Source organism: Mercurialis annua, linkage group LG7 (genome assembly GCF_937616625.2).
Source record: "Mercurialis annua linkage group LG7, ddMerAnnu1.2, whole genome shotgun sequence".
Lineage (NCBI taxonomy): Eukaryota > Viridiplantae > Streptophyta > Magnoliopsida > Malpighiales > Euphorbiaceae > Mercurialis > Mercurialis annua.
This window is the reverse complement of record NC_065576.1, coordinates 8,932,969-8,957,348: the sequence shown is the minus strand read 5'-3', so window position 1 is coordinate 8,957,348 and position 24,380 is coordinate 8,932,969. Positions and strand designations below refer to the sequence as shown.

Sequence of the window (24,380 nt, the reverse complement as noted above, 5' to 3'; positions counted from 1 at the left end):
TTGTTAAAACACCAATTTAATTACAGCTTTAGTTTACTTTAATTTACAATATAGTTTAATTTTGTCTTTTAATTTACTTATTCAATCCAAAAATATATTTTCAACTATCCAAAGCGAGTCTCCCAACTAGTTTCATTTAGAAGCTTTCTCTGTGGGTACTATATCCGGACTTTGTAATCTGTATTACAAGTTGGCATACGTACGCTTGCGTATATTTACCAACAATTACTACTCTAAGACGATCTTCTGCCTTCATTGTTGATCCGGTTACTGCTACTGTGAGTTCTGTTCATCCGTTAGCTGCTGCTGCTGTGAGTTCTGTTCAGCCGTTTGCTGCTGCTGCCGTGAGTTTTGTTCACCGGTTTTCAGCTGCTGTTGTGTGTTCTGGCCACCGGTTTTTTGATGCAACTGTGAGTACATTTTCTGCTACTGTTGAAGGACATATTTCTGCTGGTGGAAGGGAAGAAAATATTCAGTTTCAAGATGGGATTTGGGATATGAATCAGCAAATTGACATGGCAATTTTTAATCCATTTAAAAGTATTTGGAATTCTTTAGCTCCTCCTCGAGTTAAGTTTTTTATTTGGCTTGCTTTACATGATAGAGTTCCCTCTCTTCATTTTTTGGTTATCTGTTCTATCATTATAATGGATATTTTTATGCTCACTTTTTGGTGTTGTGGAAACACAAGCACATATATTTATTCATTGCAGTTATGCGATAAGTATATGGTGTGGTATTTTACAAATTTTGGATATAGCCTGGATTTTTCTATTGTCTTTTGTAGATTTCATGTGTTAGTGGTATGATATTATTCCTGGAGTGCCGTACAGGAATCTATGGCAGGTTTCTTGGATGCTAGTGATTTGGGAGATATGGAAAAGCAGAACAGGAGAGTCTTTCAGAATGTAGATTCGAATAAGGATTGGATTAGTTTAAACAACCAAACTACCTTAGAGAAGTAGTTAAATCTTAGCAATAGTCTCTAAGGTAGTTTGGCTGTTTAATCTTAGTAATAGGAATTTTTCTTACTCAAGATTGGATTTTTACAGAAATCCTCGCTATATTTTGTTCTCGAACTTGTAGCTTCTTCTTAACTTTAAGTCGTAGCCTTTAATGTGTTTCTTGTGATCCACTTTTTGTGTGAAAACTTTTAGCTTTGGATTATGCCATTTTTTGTGGCCTTTAATATACTTATTATTTATAAAAAAAAAGTTTTATGATGAATCAAAGTTGATGGCATCTATCTTATCTCTTTATTAAAAAATTCTTAGATAGACTCAGTTCCCCATGTCATTCATAGACTAACCCTATTACATTATGACATGTCATTAAAATTATGGCAATTTTTCAATATTACTATTTAAATATGTAAAGAAATAACACACGAATTTACAAGACTGTCATTACTTTAATGACGTGTCATAATGTGATAGTAATCAATGGATGATGTGATAGACTGAGTTTATTTAAGAATTTTTTTTATTTTCAAAAATAGTTTTATGAAGTACTTTTGTTAACAGAAGTGTAAAACGGTGATACACTCTCCTGTAGCACAGAGACCAAAAACCTATTTTGAAAAGAATAGTGACCAGGTAAAAAATCATAAGAAGTTCATAAACTATTTTGAAAAAATAAAGGGACTATGTAAAAATATAAAATTGGTTTGGTATGAAATAAAAAACATAAAAAGTGTATGGGATATTATCATATGTTTTATATTAAAGGGCTTAATCACTCAAAAAAACTCCATCTTTAATCCCTTTTGCAATTGCACCCTGACGTAGGAATTGTTTCAATTTTATACTATTTTAGCTTTATTATATTTCAATAGCACCCCAAAGCATTAAATTGACCTACTTTCACTTAAATAAATTTAAAATAATCCTTTTGTTTTTATATTATTAATAACATTAGGGTGTAATTGAAATATACACTAAAAATGAAGGATTATTTTTAATTTTTTCTAAGTGAAAAGAGATCAATTTAATGCTTTGGGGTACAATTGAGACACAAAAATGCAAACTGGGCTAAAATTGAAAATAGTTGATTATAGAGGTCACTATACTTTTCAAGAATTGCAAAATGGCGACTGAACTTTAAAACGTAACAAAATGATTACTAAACTTTTAAATATGTGACTTTTGGAGGTTTTTAAGTGTTTTACGGTCAATTTATACATATGTAGTAATCAAAATTTGATTATTTATGAGAAATAATACCTTATATTCTATATATACACACAATTAATAAAAAAATCGACTCGAAATATTTTTCTTCAGTGACCAAAAATCCTTCTATTTTAACATAATCAAATAGTATAGTAACTAAAATGTTACGTTTTGAAGTTCGGTCACTATTTTGCAATTTTTACAAAGTACAGTAACCTCTAAAATCAATTATCCTAGAGTGCAATTGCAAAAGAGACTAAAAATGGAGGAGTTTTGAGTAATTATTCTTATATGAAAGTATACTAAAACCCCCAGGGAGTGGTAAAATAACTTCACTACTCAAGAATTTATGCACAACTAAAACTAAAACTTTGGTGAAGGAGAAATATAAATCAAAATCAATAAAAAGAATGCAATCTTAGTAAGGAAAAAAATCTAAACTCAAAGTACTAAAAATTAATTTCATGACATTTAAAATTGAAACTTTTTTTTTATAAAATAAAGGTTTAATCACTCAAAAGCCCTCCATCTTTAAACTTTTTTTCAATTACACCCTGACGTAGGAAAATCCTTGCAGAACCCCTCAACCTTTAGATTCTTTTTCAATTGTACTCCAAAGTATTAAATTGACCTCTTTTCACATGAAAAAAATTTAAAATAATCTTTCATTTTTAATCTATATTCTAATTAAGCACTAATATTTTTTTTTTTGTAAAATGTACCAAGTGATATATTAAAGCTCAAAACTATTCACACCAAAGCCAAGCTAACACAAAAGCTGGCCACTCAAAACAAACAACAGAAGCTAAACAAGTCTAATCCAGTTCTGATACAATTTCAAAAACATCTCAGAATTGTTCCTCCTAGAAAACATCTTCAGCAGAATATCATTCCTGATCCATGACTTGATGACAGTTCCTGTAATCTTCTCCTTCTCAAAAATTATACAATTTCTTCCTCTCCAAACATTGTAGATTGAACTCATGAATGCTAATCTTATGATTTTAGCTAACATAGTCTTCCCATTTGTTTTCTTTCCATACCAAGACCACTCTCTTCTCCAACTTATCCAGTCTCTGTTGATCAAGCAGGCTTCCATAACAGCTTTAATAACAGCATTTAACTCAGGGCACTCAAAAAACAAATGTTCCACAGATTCAGGAGCATTGTTACAGAACACACAGTTCTCATTATCTATGCAGCCCCATCTCTTCAACTTATCCCTAGTCTTAAGACTTTTCTTAATTGCAAGCCAGGCTATGAAGCTATGTTTAGGGATACAGCCTGAACCCCCAAATAATTTTCCACCAAGGCACCTTAGGATATTTAGTTCTGAAGTAATCCCAAGCAGAATTGATTGAGAACTTCCCAGATTTACTGAACTTTCAAGAAACTTCATCATCTTTCTCATCATCTATAGCAAAATTATTCTGAATTCTATTCCAAAGAAAATCAATCTGTTCATCAATTGGTTCAGGTAAGTTCCAGCTTCCTCTCCTCCAAAAATCCTTAACACAAGCAATCTTGGGGATATCAACATCTTCCAAGGAGATAACAGGGTACTCATCACAAATTGCCTTACCACAAAGCCAAGGATCAAACCAGAAGGAACAGTTGCCCTTCCCCAACTTGTAGCTGAAACAATCTTTGATAGACTGTCTTAACTTGATGAGATTTCTCCAGTTCCAGCTTGTATCCAAGGGCTTGGTGATACCCCAGAAGCTCAGCTTCTTTAACTTGTTCTTTGTTATCCAAGTAGCCCAAAGGGACTCTTTCATCACCAAGAGATCCCAAACATGTCTAATGACTGCACATTTATTCCATTGTCTCATATTTTTAACACCCAGACCTCCTTCACATTTTAACTTACACTAATATTATTAATAATGCAAAATTTCATTTTTTCTAAAATTATATCTAATAACTTTTTAAAATGAAAACTATAAGATTTTTTAATTTAGGATACAATTGAAAAAAATTTAAAAGTGGGGGGATTTTAAAAAGATTTTCCTACGTCAGGGTACAATTGGAATGAAATTTAAAGGTGGAAGGATTTTGAGAGAGTTTTTTAACGTCAGGGTATAATTGAAAAAAAAAAGTGAAGGGCTTTTGAGTAATTAGGTCTAAAATAAATGAAGACAAAATTCTGGATGTTGTTATTTTTTTATAAAAAATATGTCTGTCCAGACACTGTCATAATTCTCAAATCACATTATTCATAGAGAAATAAATAAGTACCTGAATGAACCACTTAGGATTAAAACAATATTGCATAAAGAAATTGATATCAGTCCTATATAATATGTACCTGAACCACTTAGGATTAAAACAATCTGATTTATTGAATTGAAACCTGATATAGATATAACTTTCTAATAATCACCCATGGCACCTCAACTTTAGGGGTGCGGGCGCTAAACCCCCTGATGTTTAAAAACGGACGCTAAACCCCCTGATCTTTGTGGCGGCGCTCACTAAACCCCTTTTGGACAAAATATGACCAAAATACCCCTGACGCCGTTTCTTGGTCAACTGACTTTTTTTTTAAAAAATAAAATAAATAAATAGTGGTGCCACGTCAGCTGCCACGTCACCAAACTACCCTAAAAAATTAAAACACCTAAAATACCCCTAAAACACCCAACCCAATCAAATCAACCCAATGACATCCAACCAAACAACTTTCACCCGAACCACCACCCCACCACTCTCCGGCCACCACGTCCGACCACCGCCATGGACGGAATTTTTTCCGGCTGACCGGAAAATTTTGTAATTATGTAAGCTATTTGGTCCCGAAGTTAGACATCAAGAATCAATCTTGATCTTGAACAACTAAAACACAACCAAAAATCTTCGAAAAAGGATTGGACAAATGATCACTGCTAAACCATCATCACCAAAAATCTACCAAATATAAAGAACTGGATTTCAAGAACTGAAATAAATAAAAACAGACTGAATGTAATATGAGCAAAGAACAGGATTTCAAGAACTGAAAAACAAGAAAAACAAAGAAAATCTTTACCATTTCCTTTGGCCCGAGACGATCCAGAACAACCCATTTCAAGATTTTTCAAGAAAATCAAAGTTTCCAAGATTGGTTTCAAGATTAGAAGATGGGCAATCAAATAATGGAGAAAAAAAGGTACTAAATGGCTGCTGCTGGGTAGTTTGTTAAGTGGGTGCTGTTCTTGGATCTGTTCTTGGAACAGATCCGGCAAGGATCTGTTCCAAGAACAGATCCGCGACGGGATCTGTTCCAAGAACAGATCCCCGACTGGGATCTGTTCTTGGAACAGATCCGACGGGATCTGCCGGATCTGTTCTTAGAACAGATCCGGCAAGGAACAGCTCCTTGCCTGGATCTGTTCCCGGATGACCGGAAAATTTTTTCCGGTCCTGTTCCCGGATGACCGGAAAATTTTTTCCGGTCATCTTTCACTTGAAGAAGATGACCGGAAAATTTTCCGGCAGTGATGTGGCGGAGGTGGTTGGGTTGGGGTGGTTTGGGTTAGAATAGGTGGTTGGATTTTGGGTTGAGTTTTTTTTTTTTATCAGATATTATATTTAGGGGTGTTTTGGGTATTTTTAGTTTTTTTTGTCTTTTGATGACGTGTCAACTGACACATGGTGTCAGTCAATTTTTTTTTTTTTTTTTAAAGACAGCCGCCAAATAAAAGACGGCACAAAGGGTATTTTCGTCCAAAAGGGTCATGGTGAGCGCCGACACAAAACTTAGGGGGTTTAGCGCCCGTTTTTAAACATCAGGGGGTTTAGCGCCCGTACCCCTAAAATTGAGGGTCCATAGGTGATTATTAGCCTTTATTAATAAATTGGTTATATAAACTCTAACAACCTCATCTCTCCTTAATTTCTCACCAATCAATATAGAAGCCATTTTTTTTTTTTTTTAAATAAACAATCCTAAAAAGACTTTTAAAATTAAATTTATTAATAGCAATACAGTTTAGAAAAACCCAATTTTAGCTATTAAAGTTAAAAGCTTGGTCCATTTTTGTTTGGTTCAGATGTTTCTTAATTCTTATAAGTTATAGCTATTAGCTGTTACTGATAGTTTTTAGTTATTGGCTACTAGCTGATAGCTTTATTAATAGCAATACAGTTTAAAAAAACCCAATTTTAGCTATTATTGTTGTTGTTTATATATAAAATAACCGTAAAAAGCATAAATTTTATTTTATTTATTAAATTATATAATATTTAATAAAAATATTAATAATTATTTTTCTATAAGAAGCAATATTTAGTTTGAACTCATTTAGATATTGTTTTTTGATAAATTTATGATTTATATCAAAAAATTATTAAATTATAGTTATTTTAATATAAATAAAATAATTTTATATAATTTATAAATGATTAGAGTATTTACAAATAATTTAAAAAATTTATATATTAAAGAAATGATATATTTTAGTATGGGTAATTTTGTCTAAATAATTAAAAATATTAAAACAATTATCTTGACAAAAAAACTTCAAAATATAGTTTTTCCAACCGCAGGTGTTGGAGGTTTAGAAAGCAGCAAAAAAACTCGTAAAAAACTCTCACCAAACAGTTTAGTGATGCTTTTTAACAAGTAAAAGTTAAAAGCTCCACTGAAATGTTGAATCAAACACCCCATCAACTAGGCATGTTAATGGGTCGGGCTTGGCCTCGGGCCCGGCGGGCTTTTCAATTTTTTTTACAAGCTGAAGTCCGGCCCTAGCACGGCTCGGGCTTTATATTTTCTATCCAAATCCGGCCCTAACACTATATTTTTGCGGGTTTGGACGGGACATGGACGGACATACATGTAGTTTTTACAAAAATAAAAGGCAGAGCCCCCCATAAAATAACCGACTCGGGCTCGGACCAGGCTTGGTACGAAAAAATTATTGACCCAGCCCGGCCCTAAGTATCAGGCTTGGGCGCGCTTGGACGGTTACCCAACCCATGAACAGGCCTACCTTAAACTATATTATATATTCACACAACATGGATTCGTTGTTTTACCATAAATTATTAGAACAATTAAACAATTATGAATTTAACGTTTCAATTCAATTGGTGCAAACTACTTTACTAATAGAACAAATGACCCTTTTTATACAATAGCAGAAATAGAATTTCTAATAGATAGATATATATATATATACATACACACACTAATAAACAATAGAAACAAATAAGAACAATTTAGGGGTATTTCTAATTGAAGAGGTCTTCTGCTTTTTTTCTTTTTTTTATCCCAGATTCTCTAAACCACCAATCTTATCAACTCACCAAATATCATATTCTTAGCTATATTTTGCCTCCAAATGTTCGGTCTAACATAAAAACCAATACTCACAATTAAAATTCATGATTAACCAAAAACAAAAAATAAACTAAAATATGATAATAAGTATGCATAAAATATACACAATCAATAATAAAGAATTAAACTCTTAATTTACTGCTACTATCTTTAAAATGAAAAAGTTTGACTGCTTCATTGGATCTATTGGAAATGTTCTAACAAGTGTTTCGTTTTTTAAAATATCTATAAGATATAAAAGTGAAGAGTGTGAGAAGTTTACTTATCTATATCTATCTATAACTATATTATATGTGGGAAGGGGGGGGGGGACAGGCAAAATTACGCTATTAGGTTTCAATAATTAAAAAAATTACGAATTTAAGTATAAATCTAATTCTAATAAGATAAATAATTATATTTTTTAAAGTAAATATAAAATTAATAGAAGTTTAATTTCAAGTAAAGTAGAAGTCTAATTAGCATAGCAGATGATTTTAATAAGAATTATCTGCCTCGAGGGATGAGTACCAAAAAGTTCGGTCTTCTGTTACCATAATTAGGAGTATTGAAAATTGCCTTGTTTTGTTCAATTTACTTGACCTCAGTGGTAAGGCTATAGATTTTATATCTGAAGGTTAAATTTATATGTATGCATATGCACATTTTATTGGGTTTTTAAGAGCATAAGTAAACATCTATTTCGGGTAAAAAAAAAAAACCTCAGGTACAGTTTAATAAACCTCAGGTATTTGATTTTTTTTTTCAATTACTTTTTTAATGCAATAATTTTGTGATGATGTGATGATGTAGTGTTGTGTATTTTCAGTAATAGTTTATGTTGCGCAATTAATTTAGAGTTAATTCCTAAAAAAATCACGAACTTTACGTGAAGTTTCATTTTAATCATAAACTTTAAAAGTTGTCATTTAAAGGCACGAACTTTCATTTTGTTTCAAATCTATCACCAAAATAAAATCCGGTGTATTTAATCTAACCAAAAATTCCTAATCCTATATACTCTAACTAAAAGATAATAAGATTTGATGTCGATTTATAATTTGGGTCTTTCCTTAATGGTTTATTGAAGAATTTAGTCAACAAAAATACACTAAAATGATAGATTTGAAACAAAATGAAAGTTCGTGCCTTTAAATGGCAACTTTTAAAGGTCATGATTAAAATGAAATTTCGTGTAAAGTTCGTGATTTTTTTAGGAATTAACCCTTTTTTTTTTATAGGTTACATTTTATTATAAGCATTAGATTATAAATTGACAGTTTATTCAACTTATAAAAATTGTTTATTAGGTATTCAATTTTTTAAAGAAGCATATCAAATTTCTAAAGAGTCCAACACAAATTATATTTTTCAGGTTAATACATGCTAGCTCATTAACTTAAAGGGTATTAATTATTAAGGAAATAATGGAATAAATAGTACTACCTCCGTTCTTTTTTAGTTGTCCATTTAGCCAATATTGCACATACCAAGATAGTGCTTTTTTTGTCTTAATTTATAAAGAAAAATACTAATATAGCCCTATTAGTTAATAAATGTCTTTTAAATTAAAACATAGAGTCATTTATTAGGGATGGGTAAACTTAGAAGATAAGTAGCTAATATCACATGGAATTACTAAATGGACAACTATTTGTAGACAAATAAAATTTACTAAATGAACAACTAAAAAAGAACGGAGGGAGTAATTCACTACAAGTATAATTCTAACGAAAAAACTATTAACCATACTAATAGAATTACATTTGGTTTGGGAATTGCTTTTTCTTTTTCTGTAGAAACAAATATTAATAGTATAAGAGTGTAATTTCATTATAATTTAGTTAGGTGTGTATATCATAAAAATTATATACTTATGTAATATAATATTAGTTGTGGTTAAGTCTATTTCTATGGGGGAAAATAACTAAATTAATATTCAAACCAGTTATTTATAATTAAAATATTATATTTAATAATTTAATTGATAGTTAAATCAAACAACGGATCATATAATTATCACTTACATGCCTAAAACATACAAATAAAAAATTATTCATAATAATTTATTAACAACTAAATTATTTTTTTTATATTTTATTTATTATTAAATATATAACGGATCATATAAATATCGCTCACGTGGCGAAAATTTAAAATATTTACGAAATTTAACACAAGTCTAATTCTAATAAGAAACAAACTTTAAAAACAATTAAAAAATATAGAAGTTCAATTCTAATAAACAACTACAAAATTAAAATCGTAGGAAAATATTTGAAAGAGAAAAAACTAAGATGATGTTAAATAGGACTCTTTATAACTCAAACAATCTTCAAGCATGCATTACTTAATTGCATGAAAATATAAATTAAAAATCTAACATCCACGTCTAAAAGAAATTAAGACTATTGCAATTATTTAGAGTCTAATTTCAAAATAATATACATAAAAAATTAATTTCAATAAAAAGGATGAAATACTATAATAAATAAAGCAACATGCAAAAAAATAAGATCATAAGTGGGTACAATCCGAATTAAAGTGTCTAATGTATTGTTCTTTTGCCAATTATACAGCTAATAACACAGTATAGTAATAATTAATCTTTAATATATAAAATTAACTTTATATTTTAATAATGAATACTTAACTGTAAGTCAATTTCTAACAAAATAAAAAGTGAATAGGAGTCTAATAAATAAAAATTATTTAACAAATTAAGAAGTAAATAGGAGTATATATAATTAAATAAAGATCACGTTTATAGGGAGTAATGAATAGTTGAATACAAGTAAAATTCCAACATATTTAGAAGTTGGATAAACGTTAATAACTATAATTGCTAAGCACATACATAAACAAATATATTATCTAATTATGTCTATTAAAACACGAACACCTAAATTTTTTCTATTCAAAAATCATGTTACATTCCAAAATTTAATATTAACTTTTTTTAATTAAAAAATCATGCTACAATTTCAAAATTTAATATTTAAAATATAATATTAAATAAACTTAGCAACTATACTAATTGCCGAAGAAGTCTACCAATTGATGGAGTCCATATAAATACATTCCACATCTAACTAATAAGTTTACTCACAATGAAATTTGTAGATTCTCTATAAATTGATAAAACTGAAGGTGAAGTATAATTGAAAGCTAAATTAATAATAAGAAAAATCAAAATATGGATTCGCTAACTTACTTGATTATTATTAGCAATATTATCTACAAGCATTGGCGGAGGCAGAGGTACATGGAGACAAGGAGTCACGGTCCCCCAAATTTCCAAGAGTTTCCAAATATGTCCTTATGAATTATATATTTGTCTTTTGGATCCTCTTTAAATTTTAACTATGGCCCTCCAAATTTTATCGATTCTACAATTATGTTCATAGTTTACAAGCAATCCTTCAAGTTATACATAGATTTTAACCATAACACCTTCTAATTTATATATTTATAGACTCTAAATTTATTATTTTGATTCTTTTTATATTTTTTTACATTACATTGTTTTTTTGACATATATATAATGCAAGCATCATTTTTTAAAGAAAAATAAAGATAATAAACAAATTCTATATTTCAGTGTAAAAAATGGTCGACTATAGGATAATTATTAAAATATTATATTTAATAATTAAACAACGGGTCATATAATTATCACGCATGTGCGTAGCATACATATGAATAAAAAATATTCCATAATAATTCACTATCGACACTATTTTATTTAATATTTTAATTATTCTTAAATATATATAACGGGTCATATGAATATCGCTCACGTGCGTAGCACGTGGCGAAAAACTAGTACTATATATAAAAGCACGGATGGGGGGGGGACAGGCAAATTTACTGAATAATCCTTTTCAGTTTACTACTAAATAAAGGTTTTATAGTCATTAACTAATTAGTTATTTAATTAATCATTATTCTAATTGAAGTCCTAATTAGAATAGGTAGCTAAATTATCTCCAATTTAGTTTTTAGTATGTAAAAAATAACTAAATTATCTCCAAATTAGTAGGAATACCTATCTTTTAGTTTAATTGAACTACAAAATTAAAATACTGTATTTGGTCAATATAATATTATTTAAATTTCTATCTTATTATTTTAACAGATATTATTAATAAAATTAAGTTAATTATTTAATTATGGTTATTATAAAACCAAAAGAAGAATAAATTCAGTATGGAAAAAAATTTAATAACCGAATATATTATATTTACTTTTATAAAAATTCTTAATTAATTTAATATTAATTATAAATAAAAAATTGATATAATTATAATAAATTTATTAATATGTTCATTGACGAGTTACGTTACGAGCCACGTGCATATCACGTAATGCGAAACTAGTAATAATAAAAGGTAATATTAAATATGAGCTTAAATACCTAATCAAGAATTTGATTTTAGTAAAAAAAATGGAATACTTATTTTTAACATAAATAAATATGAATTATAAAGAGACAAGAATAAATGGTATAGACTTTTATTGATGCAGGGAGCTATATAATAAGTTTTCTTTAATCATCATAACATAGTTTCAGATTTCCGACTCAAAAAGCTCTAAACTCTAAACTTCTTCTCTACAGCTCAAAATAATGGCTAACGACCGAGGTAGTATCGCTTTCTTTGCTACCTATAGACCCGCAGAGCCCCTCGACATTTTCTCGAATTACAAGGGCGACGAGCTTCAGCTCACGGACGGATTGTCGTCGAATTACAACGGCTATATGATTCCCCGTGCTGCTCTCAAGAAAATTATGAGGCGCCCAATATTGGCCCGTGAAGTTAACGAGAATGACGTCGAATCGGGCATGATTTTTGTATCGGAACGAGAAAATAACCTCGAAACGCTTCACATATCTCTCCGCTTCAAGAACTCACCCGAAATCAAAGTGTACAGTTTTTCTGATGTTTACGGAATGTTGAACATAGTTCGCATGGAAGACAGTGGCCGTATAGCCGGTGACTATCTCGTTTATATCTCCACCATGGACGACTCGAAAGATCGTCGACAGCCCTGGACCGTACTCTATAAAACCAATCTGGAAACGGCACAAACCGAACGCCTGACTCCATCATGTACTTTTCTCCTTCTCTTACTTGTTTTAGTTATTATTTTATTGCTACAACTTGGGATCTTGAAAATAAAATTATTTTAATGATTGTAAAAAATTTGATTTAATTTCAATTGAGCTATATTTGATTGGTACTTATAAAATACTGATTTTGTTGGGTTATTAGCCAAAACGAACCAAATTAGTATCATTTCTTTAATTTTTCTTTATGGGACTATAGAAATTATGGTAAAAACATACAATTTAAAGAAGAGGAACCAATTTGAAATAAAGTAAAAATGTTTGGTACCGTTTAGGCTAATAATCCGATTTTGCTCCTCATGCTCATCGTGTAAATGATTTTAACTGATAGGGCATGCTGATTTAAGCCCGGCTGTATCACCATCTGGAGATATGGTAGCAGTCGCGACATTCCAGCGAAGAGGCGGTTGGCACGGAGAGATTGAAGATCTTCGTACCGATATTTATGTGATGAACTTAGTGAAGCCCTTCAAACGCAGGCTAGTTGTAGCCAACGGTGGGTGGCCAACATGGGGAAGTAAAGAAATCATATTTTTTCATCGCAAAGTTGGGAAAAATTGGAAGGTTTTTCAAGCCAATATCAGCAATGGTTTGGAACCCGTATCCGTGACTCCGAAAGGAATTGTTGATGCCATGACACCGGCGGCCATAAGCGAAACAAAGGTTGTAGTGGCAGCCATTTCTCCGACATCAAAGTATCGACATATTAAGATTATCGATACCGGAAAAGATGGACAACTCACAGAAATCACTCTAAAAAAAACACCAACGGAAGACCACTTCAATCCATTCGTAATTGATGGTGCGGAACGCATAGGCTACCATCGTTGCAACCTCGACAAGCTTAAGGTCTTTTATTCGCACTTTGATCGAATTTTTTTATAGGCCAAATTTTATATAATTGAGTGTTATAATCTGTTCCGTGCCAAATCGGGGTATATGGTAATTGTTTTTTGTACCACTTAAAATTTTGATGGAATTATTTGTTAATTTGTACAGGGCACTAAAAATGAAGGTGATAATCCAAAGCAGTTTTACAAGCTAAAATGTCCAGATGAGGATATAGGATTGTACAGGGTGTCCGGCGTGTTTCCGACATTTTCATCTGACTGCACGAAGCTTGCATTTGTGGATAATGAATTCACTACCGTTTGGGTAGTAGAACGGGGAGGGAAAGCTCGTATTGTTTACCAGGTACGTATATGCCAACATTAAAAAAAATGCAAAAGTGTTTTAAAAATTTAAGGGACAAAAAAAAGTTAAAAATGACTTATTTGATTCGAAAACTGCAACCCTAATTACATTGGATATCTGTTACGCAGGAACGCGATGGTGTACACGTGTTCTCGCCAGTTTGGAACCAAAAGGAGGACACACTATATATATGCAAGGGACCTTCTTTTGAAGCTGATCAAGAAGTTGCAATCTACGCCATTTTTAATGCATCAAAGATCAAAGGTGAAAATGTCAAACCTACCCTTCTCACAAAAGCTGGCTCCAACAATGCTTTCCCTTCCAGTAGTCCAGATGGTAATTTCATTTCATTTCTCATTCCTTGAAATATAGTTACTTCTTAATTATTAAGGAGAGGACTTGTCAATTTGGGATCCATTTCCGAAATATATTTTTTCGGAGGAATATAATCACATAATAAGGATTAAAGAATGAGACTGAATTTTAAGCGGCTTGGTATCGCTTAAGCAAGGTCTCGGGTTCGAGTCCTTGTGAATGCAGAAAATTCCCACTGGCAGACTCACCCACCATGCCAGGTGCGCGACGCGGGTCGGATCCGGATTAGTCAGGGCGAAGCCTTGGAAACCGGATGGGCTTACCAAAAAAAAAAAAGAATGAGACTGAATTTTATTTGTCCTATTTTAATTTTCACACATATTAAAAATAATTAAATTAATACATTTTTCTTTTTATACCTTTCATTATATTTCTTGATTATTTAATTATGATTTGGAATTATATATTGAGAAGGAAAAGTGTACTCAACGCACTAAATATAGCATTAAATATCTTAAAAAAATATTTTTATATATTAAAATAGTCTAAATTCTTGCATTGAAAATATAAAGGCTTAATTACCAAATAACCCTCCACCTTTCAGCTTTTTTTCAGTTGCATCCCAACGTTGTTTTTAATTTGCAATTCTACCCTCAAAATTAAATTGAACCCTTTTCTACTCGGAAAAAATTCATAAAAACCCTTATGAAGTACTTATTTGAACTCTTTTCCGCATAAAAAGTTAAAAAATGAATGATTTATTTTAACTTTTTTTAAATGGAAAAGAGATCAATTTAGTATTTGAGGTGGAATTGAAACTCAAAGGTGCGAATTTGGGTGCATTTGACAAAATTGCAACATCGAGGGCAATTGCAAAGGGACTAAAAAGTGGGGGATTATTTGGTGATTAAACCAAATATAAATAGTCAAATACATTATTATTATACACATTAACCAATAAATTATATTTATTAATATAAACGTAAAAGAGAAAAATATGAATCCATAATAAAATCGTAAAGAAAATGGGACGGAGGAAGTATAAAATATATAGTAACCATTTAATGCGTCTAGGACAACGCATAATCGATATATAATTATACTATATTTTTATATTTATAGTTTCTTTTATTATATATAGAGTATTTTTAAATCACAATTTTATAATGAAATATATAGTACCCATATAATGCATATATGACAACGCATAATCGATATATAATTATACTATATTTTTATATTTATTGTTTCTTTTAATATACATAGAGTATTTTTAAATCACAATTTTATATTTGGATAGATCTAGTCAATATGACTAGTTTTATATATTTGCAAAGGTTTAGCACTGAAGCTAAATGAAGTAAACGGTGGTCAATTTAAAATGTTTTACATTTTTATTAAGTTGTCCACATTATACATTTTATGGATATCAAATTTTTTGGACCACTAGAGTTATTTTGAATTACAAAATAATCACTAAATTTAATTTTATTAAAAAATGGTCATTCAACTATTTTTTTTATTATAAAAGAGTGTCACTCATATAAAATACAATGATTTTGCTTACATGACAAGTCAAAATTACAAAAAATGCATAATTCAATAACCTTTTTATAACAAAAAGTACAACTCAATGATTTTTTTGTAATTTATGAATAACCTATTGTTCTTTTTATAACAACTTTAGTGTGAAAACGGTGCGTTTTATATGGGACTAATTGACTATTTGACTATTTGACCACAACATACACATGATGGATGATTAATTCAAATATTAACTTCTTATGAACAACTAATACTTTGAATTTATCAGTATTTTAATTTGATCGAATATGGTACCAATTTTGAAAGTGGAACGAAAATAAATTTAAGCTTCATATATCTATATGCAGGAAAAAGATTAGTTTTTCGAACTAGAAGAGAAGAAAGTGGGAAGAAAATATACAAGAAGCTATACATAATGGAAGATGCAAAAAGAGGGGAGTATAACGGAGGCAAAGCAAAAAGGCTCACATCTGGGCCTGGGACCGACACTCATTGTCAATGGTCTCCAAGAGGAGAATGGATAGCTTTCTCATCAACCCGCGACAAGCCGAAAGGTGCACCGAAATCCGACAATGATCTTGACCCAGGTTATTTTGGTGTATATCTCGTGCACGCGGATAAGCCAGAAGTTGTCGTAAGAGTGATAGGAAGCGGACCTGATATTTCAGGACATGTGAACCATCCAGTTTTTAGTCCAGACGGAATGTGCATTGCTGTGACTTCCGATCTTGCTGGAGTGTCGGTTGATCCGATATCTTTACCGTTCTTCGTGCACTCTGTGAGGCCTTACGGGGACATTTTTGTTGTTCATGTCGATTGGGAAGCAATACAGAACAACAAGGATGTAAAATTCATCCGCGTCACCCATAGTAGATATGAGAATTCTACCCCTTCTTGGACCATAATATCATCTGATCAATTTGAAGAAAATTGGAAAGAGAACTTGCTTGTAAAACCACGATTATGCCCAATGTGTTAATTAATAGTTCAACACCTCAAAGTTTATTTCCTTTGTGTTCCTGTTATATTTCTTGGATATTGTTAAACAATGTGAGTTATTGAACTTTTGTTTATTTATAAAAGGCTTAATCACCAAAAAAATCCCCTACCTTTTAACCCCTTTTCAAATGCACCCTGACGTTGCAATTTTGTCAGTTGCACCCTGATTCGCACCTTTGGTTTTCAATTCCACCCTCAAGTACTAAATTGATCTCTTCTTCATTTGAAAAAAGTTAAAATAAATCAGGGTGCAACTGAAAATGGGCTAAAAGGTGAGGGTTTTTTAATGATTAAGCCTTTATAAAATGAGTATTGTAGTGTTTTTTTTTACTATCGAAAGTGTCATTTCATTTTATCGGAAGGCTATATATGTCAGAAATTGATTTTCTTTATTTTATGTATAAATTAAAAAAAGGTCATCTTACTATAAATTTAACTAGGTTGATTCCACGCAGATGAAGTTATATAATTTTATATTTGTGTAAATATTTTTTTAAAATTTGACAATTTAAATTTTAATATTGATATTTTAGATTTATTTTTTCAAAACCTTATTCAATATAATAATAGATGGATTCGGCCTTCTCAACAGTTTACCTGTAAAATATGTAAGACTGCTGATCAAACGTTGGTCGTCCGATGAGCACTCTGATAGTAAAGTCATTCCAAACTTTACAAATAGCCTAAGAGCTTGTGGAGTAATTGTAATAGTGTTATGTGTTTTAGGCATTATCTCGATCTCTTTATACAGTGATGATGAGGGAATATTTAGTAGAATCAAAATAGGAAAAAAAATTCTTATTTAGGGATATGAGTCGGAATAAGAATAAGTCTCCAACTAGAAATACAATTCCTAAATAAGATTGTATTCCTAAATAAGGATATCATTCCGAATAAAAATGTATTTTGTGGTCATCTTCTAGAAGATGCAAGTCTTTTAAAACATCAACAAGTGGTCATCTTACTGATTCTTGAGGGATTCGGTCGTCTCTACTTGGACAAATCCGTAGAGGCTCGATTCTACATGGGCGAGCTTCTATAGGACTTGGTTCCTCTATTACGAGCTTTTAGGGAATCCATCCGCAAGCGGATCCCTGGTTTTTAACTTATTATCGTTTTGCGAGTTTTAGGAATCTGCTTATGTAGGTAGATCCTATGGAACTCGGCTTATTTTATTATTATATGGAATCCAGTCTATATCATTAGTTCGTTTGATTTTTTTAACTTTTCCTTGTTGATTTGAGTTTTACCTTGGTGAATCCTCTTTTTTAGTGAGACTCTTTAGCAAGGTTTTTTCTTGCTGGCAAGACTCTTGTTGTCTTAGCCTTTTCTTGTAGTTTCTACTTTTGTAAGCCAATGGTGTGTCTATCAACATGAACAAAGCTTTAATTGACATTGTAACTCCTCGTAATTTTCCTCCTAGGCTTTCATCTTCCTCACCCAGCTCTAAGGTTATAACTCTATTATTACTTTTTGTTTTACCGGCATACCTTCCATGCCGACCAAATGTGTGATGACTGACCTAAGATCTACCTCCGAGCATCCTAGTGTTTTATAGGCCTTTAAGGTTACATAGAAGGTCGTACGACCTGTAGAGTTCGTCTTGCTAATAGATTTGCTAATGTTAACTGTACTTTTTTATTATTGTTTTCGAAGAATGTGTCAGATGCATGTGACGTGGGGAACACTTGTTCTCCCGGATGATCTTTTTGGTCCACGGCCTTATGGTTTAAGCCCAATCTAAGCTAATTCTAGCTCGGGTTACCAATATTTTATTGCTTTTTGAGGAGTTTTGCGGTTGTTCCTGTGATGTACTGAAGTAAATTTTTACATTCCAGTTAGATTTTTAGATAGAATACACATTATAAGCTGCTTAATTAGTACTTTCGTCATGCTTAAAATTCGAATTTTATGAATATTTTTGCTCAAATAACACAAAAAACAGTTTATATAATCTTTTAAATGAGAAAAAAAAACACCATAAGATATTTTCAACCTTCTATAGGTAACTCTGTATTCTGGAAAAAAAATTAATTGTATCAAACAATTTCTCTCAAAAGAATTAATTCCACACAGTAATACAACTATACATTAAAAACAAAAAAATAAAAATGAAAAAGAAAATGGACTAAATTGTTTTCTTTTGTAATTTACATAGCATTCTAGTTAAGTTAAAAGCCAATTTCTTTCTCTAAATTACACCAGAGTTTTTGGTTGGATAATTTGAGAATTCTTTTTCTTGTGTCTCAAACAATGGCAGCAATTCATACCGATCATACGAGTATTTTTCATCAGTTTTTGATTCTGCGGCTCGTTCTTGCTGCTGCATTTATAGCATTTCGTCGCTTAAATTGGCTTTTAAAATCTCTTATGTCATCTTTTGCAGCTGTGCCTTGGCTTCTAACAAACCCTTGCTCACTTCTTCATCTTCTGGTGCTTCTTTTTGTAATATTTCGAAGTCTTGTATTGAAGCTTCCCATTTTTCCAACTATTTCACCAAATCAAACGTTAAATTCTATTATAATTATCGAACATTTTTCCGACAAGACTAAAGTCTAATAGCTAAAGATATGAGCATCATAAAGACCAAATGCATCTTCCGGGTTAAATATTTTTGCATATCAAAATATAACTCTTTTATAAAATAGTTATAGAACTATATAAAAGATTATAAAATGGTTACAGATGCTTAGCTTATTCACAAAACCATTAATCAATTATAAAAAGTTACAAAATAGTTACCGAACTATAGTCTTTTTAATAAACAGTTACCAAATTACAGATATGGACAAGGCAAAAATGTACAACCATGTAAAAAGTTGGTAACCGTTTTATAAATAACTGTAGTTTGAAAACCGTTTTATAGATAAGCAACTGTTTTGTAACTTTTCATAATTCGATAACCATTTTATAAAAAATGATAGTTCGATAATCTTAAAAGTATTTAATTCCCCTCATTTCCAAATATAGCATGAATTTAATAATTTTTTAGTTTGGTCCATCATTTTTTCAGTGCCACCAAATATGTCCAATTTTAGTTTGTAACTAACATAGCGTGATATTATTTATGCCAAGTAGGATTTGTATGCAGTGGACGGAAATGTTATGCCATGTCAGCTCTAAACGAGTAGTCAGTATATTTAGAAAATATTAAAAAGGTTATGGACCAACAACTGACAAAGTTACAAAATTAGGGTATGTTTGACAAACGAGGTATAATTTTGGATAAATAAATAAATTTTACCTATCATAAGATTTATTTTTATTTTAGCCCTGTTTCTACTAAATGATGCTTAGTTAGTGAATTAAAATAGTCACCTTGGAGTAGCAATCAGCTCTTCTTAGTCTAGCCTTGCAGTAACCAGGGCGGACATGGAGGGCCGCATTACAATCCTCCACAGCTTTTTCATACTGCCCGAGTTTAGACCGGCAAGCAGCTCGGTTGCACAGCAGCACGGAGTTGTAAGGATCGTGCTCGAGTCCTTCACTATAAGCATTAGAGGCGTCATAGAATTTGGCAGCCTTGAAAAGTTGGTTACCGTTTGATCTAGCTGCTGTAATAGCTCTTGCCTTCCTCAATACCGTATTTGCTTCCCTGTTGTTACCATCGAGTCTAGTTGCCCGTTGAGCTACACTCAACGCATCATCGAACCTGCCAATTCATTTCTTCAACCATTATTAACTGGCAACTAAATTTGGCTCGAGTTTGAGGGTTAAAGTTTTGTGCGGTTACTAAACTAAAGATCTTTCGCAAAACATTTACCGCTGTTTCATTTGTTATATTTTAGTAATTGAATTTTCATTTTACATTAACGGGTGGTTACATTAGGAATTCTGACCAAAAATAGCTTATGTGACAACACACATGTTGGATAATTACATAAACAATTTATTGTCACGTCACTGAAGTATTATTTGTTTTCTTGGAGGGATCAAATAATTAATTTATATAATTTTGAATATTTACATAGTATTTGTTTTTCAACAAACATTCTTTTCCTAAATCCGTTTATGTGTTGTTATATGTTTTATCATAAAGAAACGCTTACAATTTCTATGATAGAGCCAATCGGTGTGCAATAGAGTTGAATTGAAACATTGTCAAGTCCGAATTCAATTTCAAAATTTTAAACTCAATTCAAATGCAATCAAATTTCAATTTAGAGGTTCGAGTTGAAATTTGATAGAATAATTGAGAATCGAAATCATACTATCACACCAGTTTTTAATGCCTTTTTGAATTGTTTTCGAAGCAAGAACAGACTACATTTCCCTCTCTGGTAGAACAATAGATAATATATTGCTTGCAGAAAGACTAACCTGCCAACAGCCATGTAAACCTGAGCTCGTACTATCAACAGATTTGCATTACCAATGGGGCTAAAATATTGAGTGCAGTCATCGACATCGAAATTCGGACCTTTCGCTAATGCTTCATCTGCTTCCTGATGCCTATGCAGCTTTATAAAGGCCTCAGCTTGCAATGCATACATCTTCATTTCATTAACATGCCAAGCCAATTTGAAAAGAACCCGTTTAAATTTAGTTAATACAATTAAACTATACTAATACGGGATAATTGATCTTGGGTATCCAAACCTTTATTCGTTTCAACTTTCAAATCTTTATTTTTCAATTTGATTACTAAATTTTAATCTTGTTTTAACATGAGGTTTTTAGGTTTTTCCGTTTGCCTAAAAACTTGACATGTATGCATAATTTGACCGAAAACCTCTACGCTTAGTTCAAATTATGCATAAATAATAAGTTTTTATCCATAAAAAGATCAGATTTTTAGGAACATACAAGCAAAAATGATTGTCATGTGGCAAAATCCGGCAACCACGTGAACATTTTGGCTGGAAAACCTTTGTTAAAATGAAATTAGAGTTTAGTAACTAAAATGATACGAATCAAAGTCGGTCACCAAAATACAATAAAGCAATACTTTGGATACCCTCGTGGTCAATTAACCGACTAATATGCGACAAGTTCTTAGGAGCTTACTTGTGGAGCTGAATCTGCCCCTGAGGAAATTGCAGCCTTAGTCTCCTTAATCAAGCTGTTCCAGTCTCGGTGTCGTCGTGCCTCGGTGCACTTGTTGAGATGAACTTGAAGCCCTTTAGCTTTAGCTAGGTCGACATGGTCGGCTTCTGGTCCTGAATGTTTGTAGTGATATGTAGCTTTTTCCACATCCCCTAATCTAACCAAATGCACCAATTTTCAACAAAATAAATATGAATTTGTTCTTAGTGTTAAAAGTTTGAGTGTTACCATTTTTTTTAATCCTATGTTTCAATTTAGAATCAAAGTTTTAAAATGTATAATAGTGGTACCGGGAACTTTAAATTTTATTTCAAGTTAAAAAGACTTCAAATTTTTCATCACAAAATAAACTGATGCGACAATGAGCCACGACATACTCTAAAAGTTTGCTCGTATATAAGACATTGACAAGAAGTCAGATGACGCCTGATTTCGCCATATCACATCGAAAATTTGCAAGGTATCCTTGGAATAAAAATTAAATATTTGGTACCATTTTGATAGGAAATAAAGTTTTGGAATCAAACTGAAACATTAGACCAAATTTTGGTACCACTAAGACTATAGATCAAAATGTTGATAAATAAAAAGTGATTACCTGAGATACAAAGTTGCTAAACGATGGTGAGCTCTATGGTAACGAGGATCAATTCGAATGGCTTCTCTGCACTCGAAAACCGCCTCAAGAATTCTACCTAAAGCGGTTAATGCAGCACTTTTGTTGCTCCGATATGAAGCCTTATCAGGATCAATGGAGATTGCTGCATCATACAAAGCCAATGCCTCGACGAAATTCCCATTCTTATAATCTTCATTGCCCATTATTTTCAATTGCTCCGGGTCCATTCGTGTCGAAAGCGCCCTGCATAAAGATCCGTCTTCGTGCGGAGGTGGCGGCGCCTCTAAACTTGGTTTCTGATCCTCATAATGTTTCTTAACCACATTTCCCATCACACTATTTGGGTATTTCCCATTTGGTGCAGTATTATTATTATTATTATTATAAGTTTCTTCTCTCGCAGTCTTAGGAAGATGATCAAGAACATTATACGAATTCAAATTTCCGCCACCTCCACCTCCCCTCAGATTACCTAAATTGCTAAAAAGCATAACATTGCTCGACGAAGCGCGAACAAGCGTGCTGCTTCCTTTATTCTTCTGGTGATCAGCAATCATGGTTTCGAGCTCACCCGATATCCCAACCGCCTCTTTTGGTATTTTCCTTCCTTGATTTACGTAAGCATAATTTTGGCGCCCACGGCCTTGATGATCCGGCAATACTTTGATCCCATTTTCCGAAGGTTTTCTTCCACAGTTTTGTTGTTGTTGTTGATGTTGTTGTACGGGCGGAATCTTGGGATGATCGGGAGCTTTTGTAACGGGTTTCGGGGGTGCTTCTGATGGAATAGTAGGTAAGACTCCTAAAAATGCAGCCTCGTCCGAACCGCTTCTCCGCCTTTTCGGCGTGCTTGGTGTTTTAATGAAATTGTTACCGTTCGACGTGGGAAGTGAGCTAGCAGATGTACTTCTTCTCGGCCAAAAACTCCGTTTCCCGAAAACCGCTGTTAATAGGCCACAACCTGATTTCTTATCAGGCGAAGCAGCGTCTCCCATTTAAAATGTCTTCAGTTTCTATAAACAATTCTGATGAACATCATGGAAATCTCAAGAAATGCAAATCCTCCAACATTATTGTTACGGACAAGATTTAATATTGTCAATCAAGATTTTAAATTTCTCAAGAACAAGGTTTTAAAATTAGAGAGAGCCAAGCCCCAGGAGATGAATTACAAGTTGGCCTCCTGGAGTGGCTGCCAAGAAACAACAATAATATCTTTTTTCAACAAAAAAAATTTAAAAAAAAAAAACTTATCAAAGAATTGTAATATTAAACTTTATTTTTCTTTTTCTTTTTTCTTCAAGAAAAGTGAAGGGTATGATTAATTTTTGATTTTTTGGGTGTTTGTTGTTTGATTCTTTTAGGGTTTGTTGTATGTGTGGTGGAAAAAGGGAAGCAGAAGACTTGGTCTTATGTCAAATATGGATCGCTACATTTTTAGCAAACATTTTTGGGTTGCATTAAGACAAAGAGAGGAGAGCACGTTGGTGTTTTCTGATGAAGATGTGCCATTTTTATTATTACTTTTGTCTATTTTAAGAATAATTTTTCAACATTTTAGATTCCATTGACTTTGGTTAGTTGGTGTGCTTGTAACAACTTGTGACCAACTAATCTATTTGACATGGACTTGAAAATTAGTTTCATGAGTTATTAAACTTCGACTCGAGATCGATTCAAAATATATCGTCAAATAATGTTCAAATTTCGACTCGATTCGATTGAAAATATATTGTCAAATATTGTTCAAACATGCTTATATATTGGTGATCATAAAAAATTTACAGTTGTTGATTTTTTGATAATTGAGGGAAGGGTGAGCGCTTGTGGGAGGAATTGAACCCACGACCTTGACAGTTTGCTGTCTTGCGCTTATACCATTTGAGTTGTTGATCATTGCTAAAATCTACAGTTGATGATGATGACATAATAGAAAAAAAAAGTGCAATGATGATGAAGTAATCAAAAAAGAGGACAGTAAGATAAAAAGAATTGAGAGTTACAAATAACATAATTGTTATTTTCAGTCTCAGCTCTAAATCAATTAAAATTGAATTTTAC

General features: G+C 31.8%; 3 protein-coding genes across 3 annotated transcripts; 1 reads left to right on the top strand and 2 right to left on the bottom strand.

The window, feature by feature from the left end:
- Window positions 1–2,976: 2,976 nt before the first annotated feature.
- LOC126656730 (uncharacterized) lies at window positions 2,977–4,003 on the bottom strand. Its single transcript, XM_050351334.1, has 2 exons — window positions 3,686–4,003; window positions 2,977–3,585 (listed from the first exon to the last, which is right to left on the bottom strand). The coding sequence occupies exons 1-2, from the start codon at window positions 4,001–4,003 to the stop codon at window positions 2,977–2,979; spliced, it is 927 nt and encodes a 308-aa protein (XP_050207291.1).
- A 7,988-nt stretch (window positions 4,004–11,991) lies between these two features.
- On the top strand, window positions 11,992–16,655 carry LOC126655091 (uncharacterized). Its single transcript, XM_050349091.1, has 5 exons — window positions 11,992–12,584; window positions 12,933–13,450; window positions 13,601–13,795; window positions 13,924–14,131; window positions 16,003–16,655. Exons 1-5 carry the CDS (start codon window positions 12,101–12,103, stop codon window positions 16,632–16,634), a joined length of 2,037 nt encoding a protein of 678 aa, XP_050205048.1. The 5' UTR covers window positions 11,992–12,100; the 3' UTR covers window positions 16,635–16,655.
- Window positions 16,656–18,778: 2,123 nt separating this feature from the next.
- Window positions 18,779–23,599, bottom strand: LOC126654871 (inactive TPR repeat-containing thioredoxin TTL3). The gene is made up of 5 exons (XM_050348873.2): window positions 22,299–23,599; window positions 21,662–21,857; window positions 20,975–21,147; window positions 19,973–20,306; window positions 18,779–19,142 (listed from the first exon to the last, which is right to left on the bottom strand). Exons 1-5 carry the CDS (start codon window positions 23,312–23,314, stop codon window positions 19,023–19,025), a joined length of 1,839 nt encoding a protein of 612 aa, XP_050204830.1. The 5' UTR covers window positions 23,315–23,599; the 3' UTR covers window positions 18,779–19,022.
- Between the last annotated feature and the right edge of the window lie 781 nt (window positions 23,600–24,380).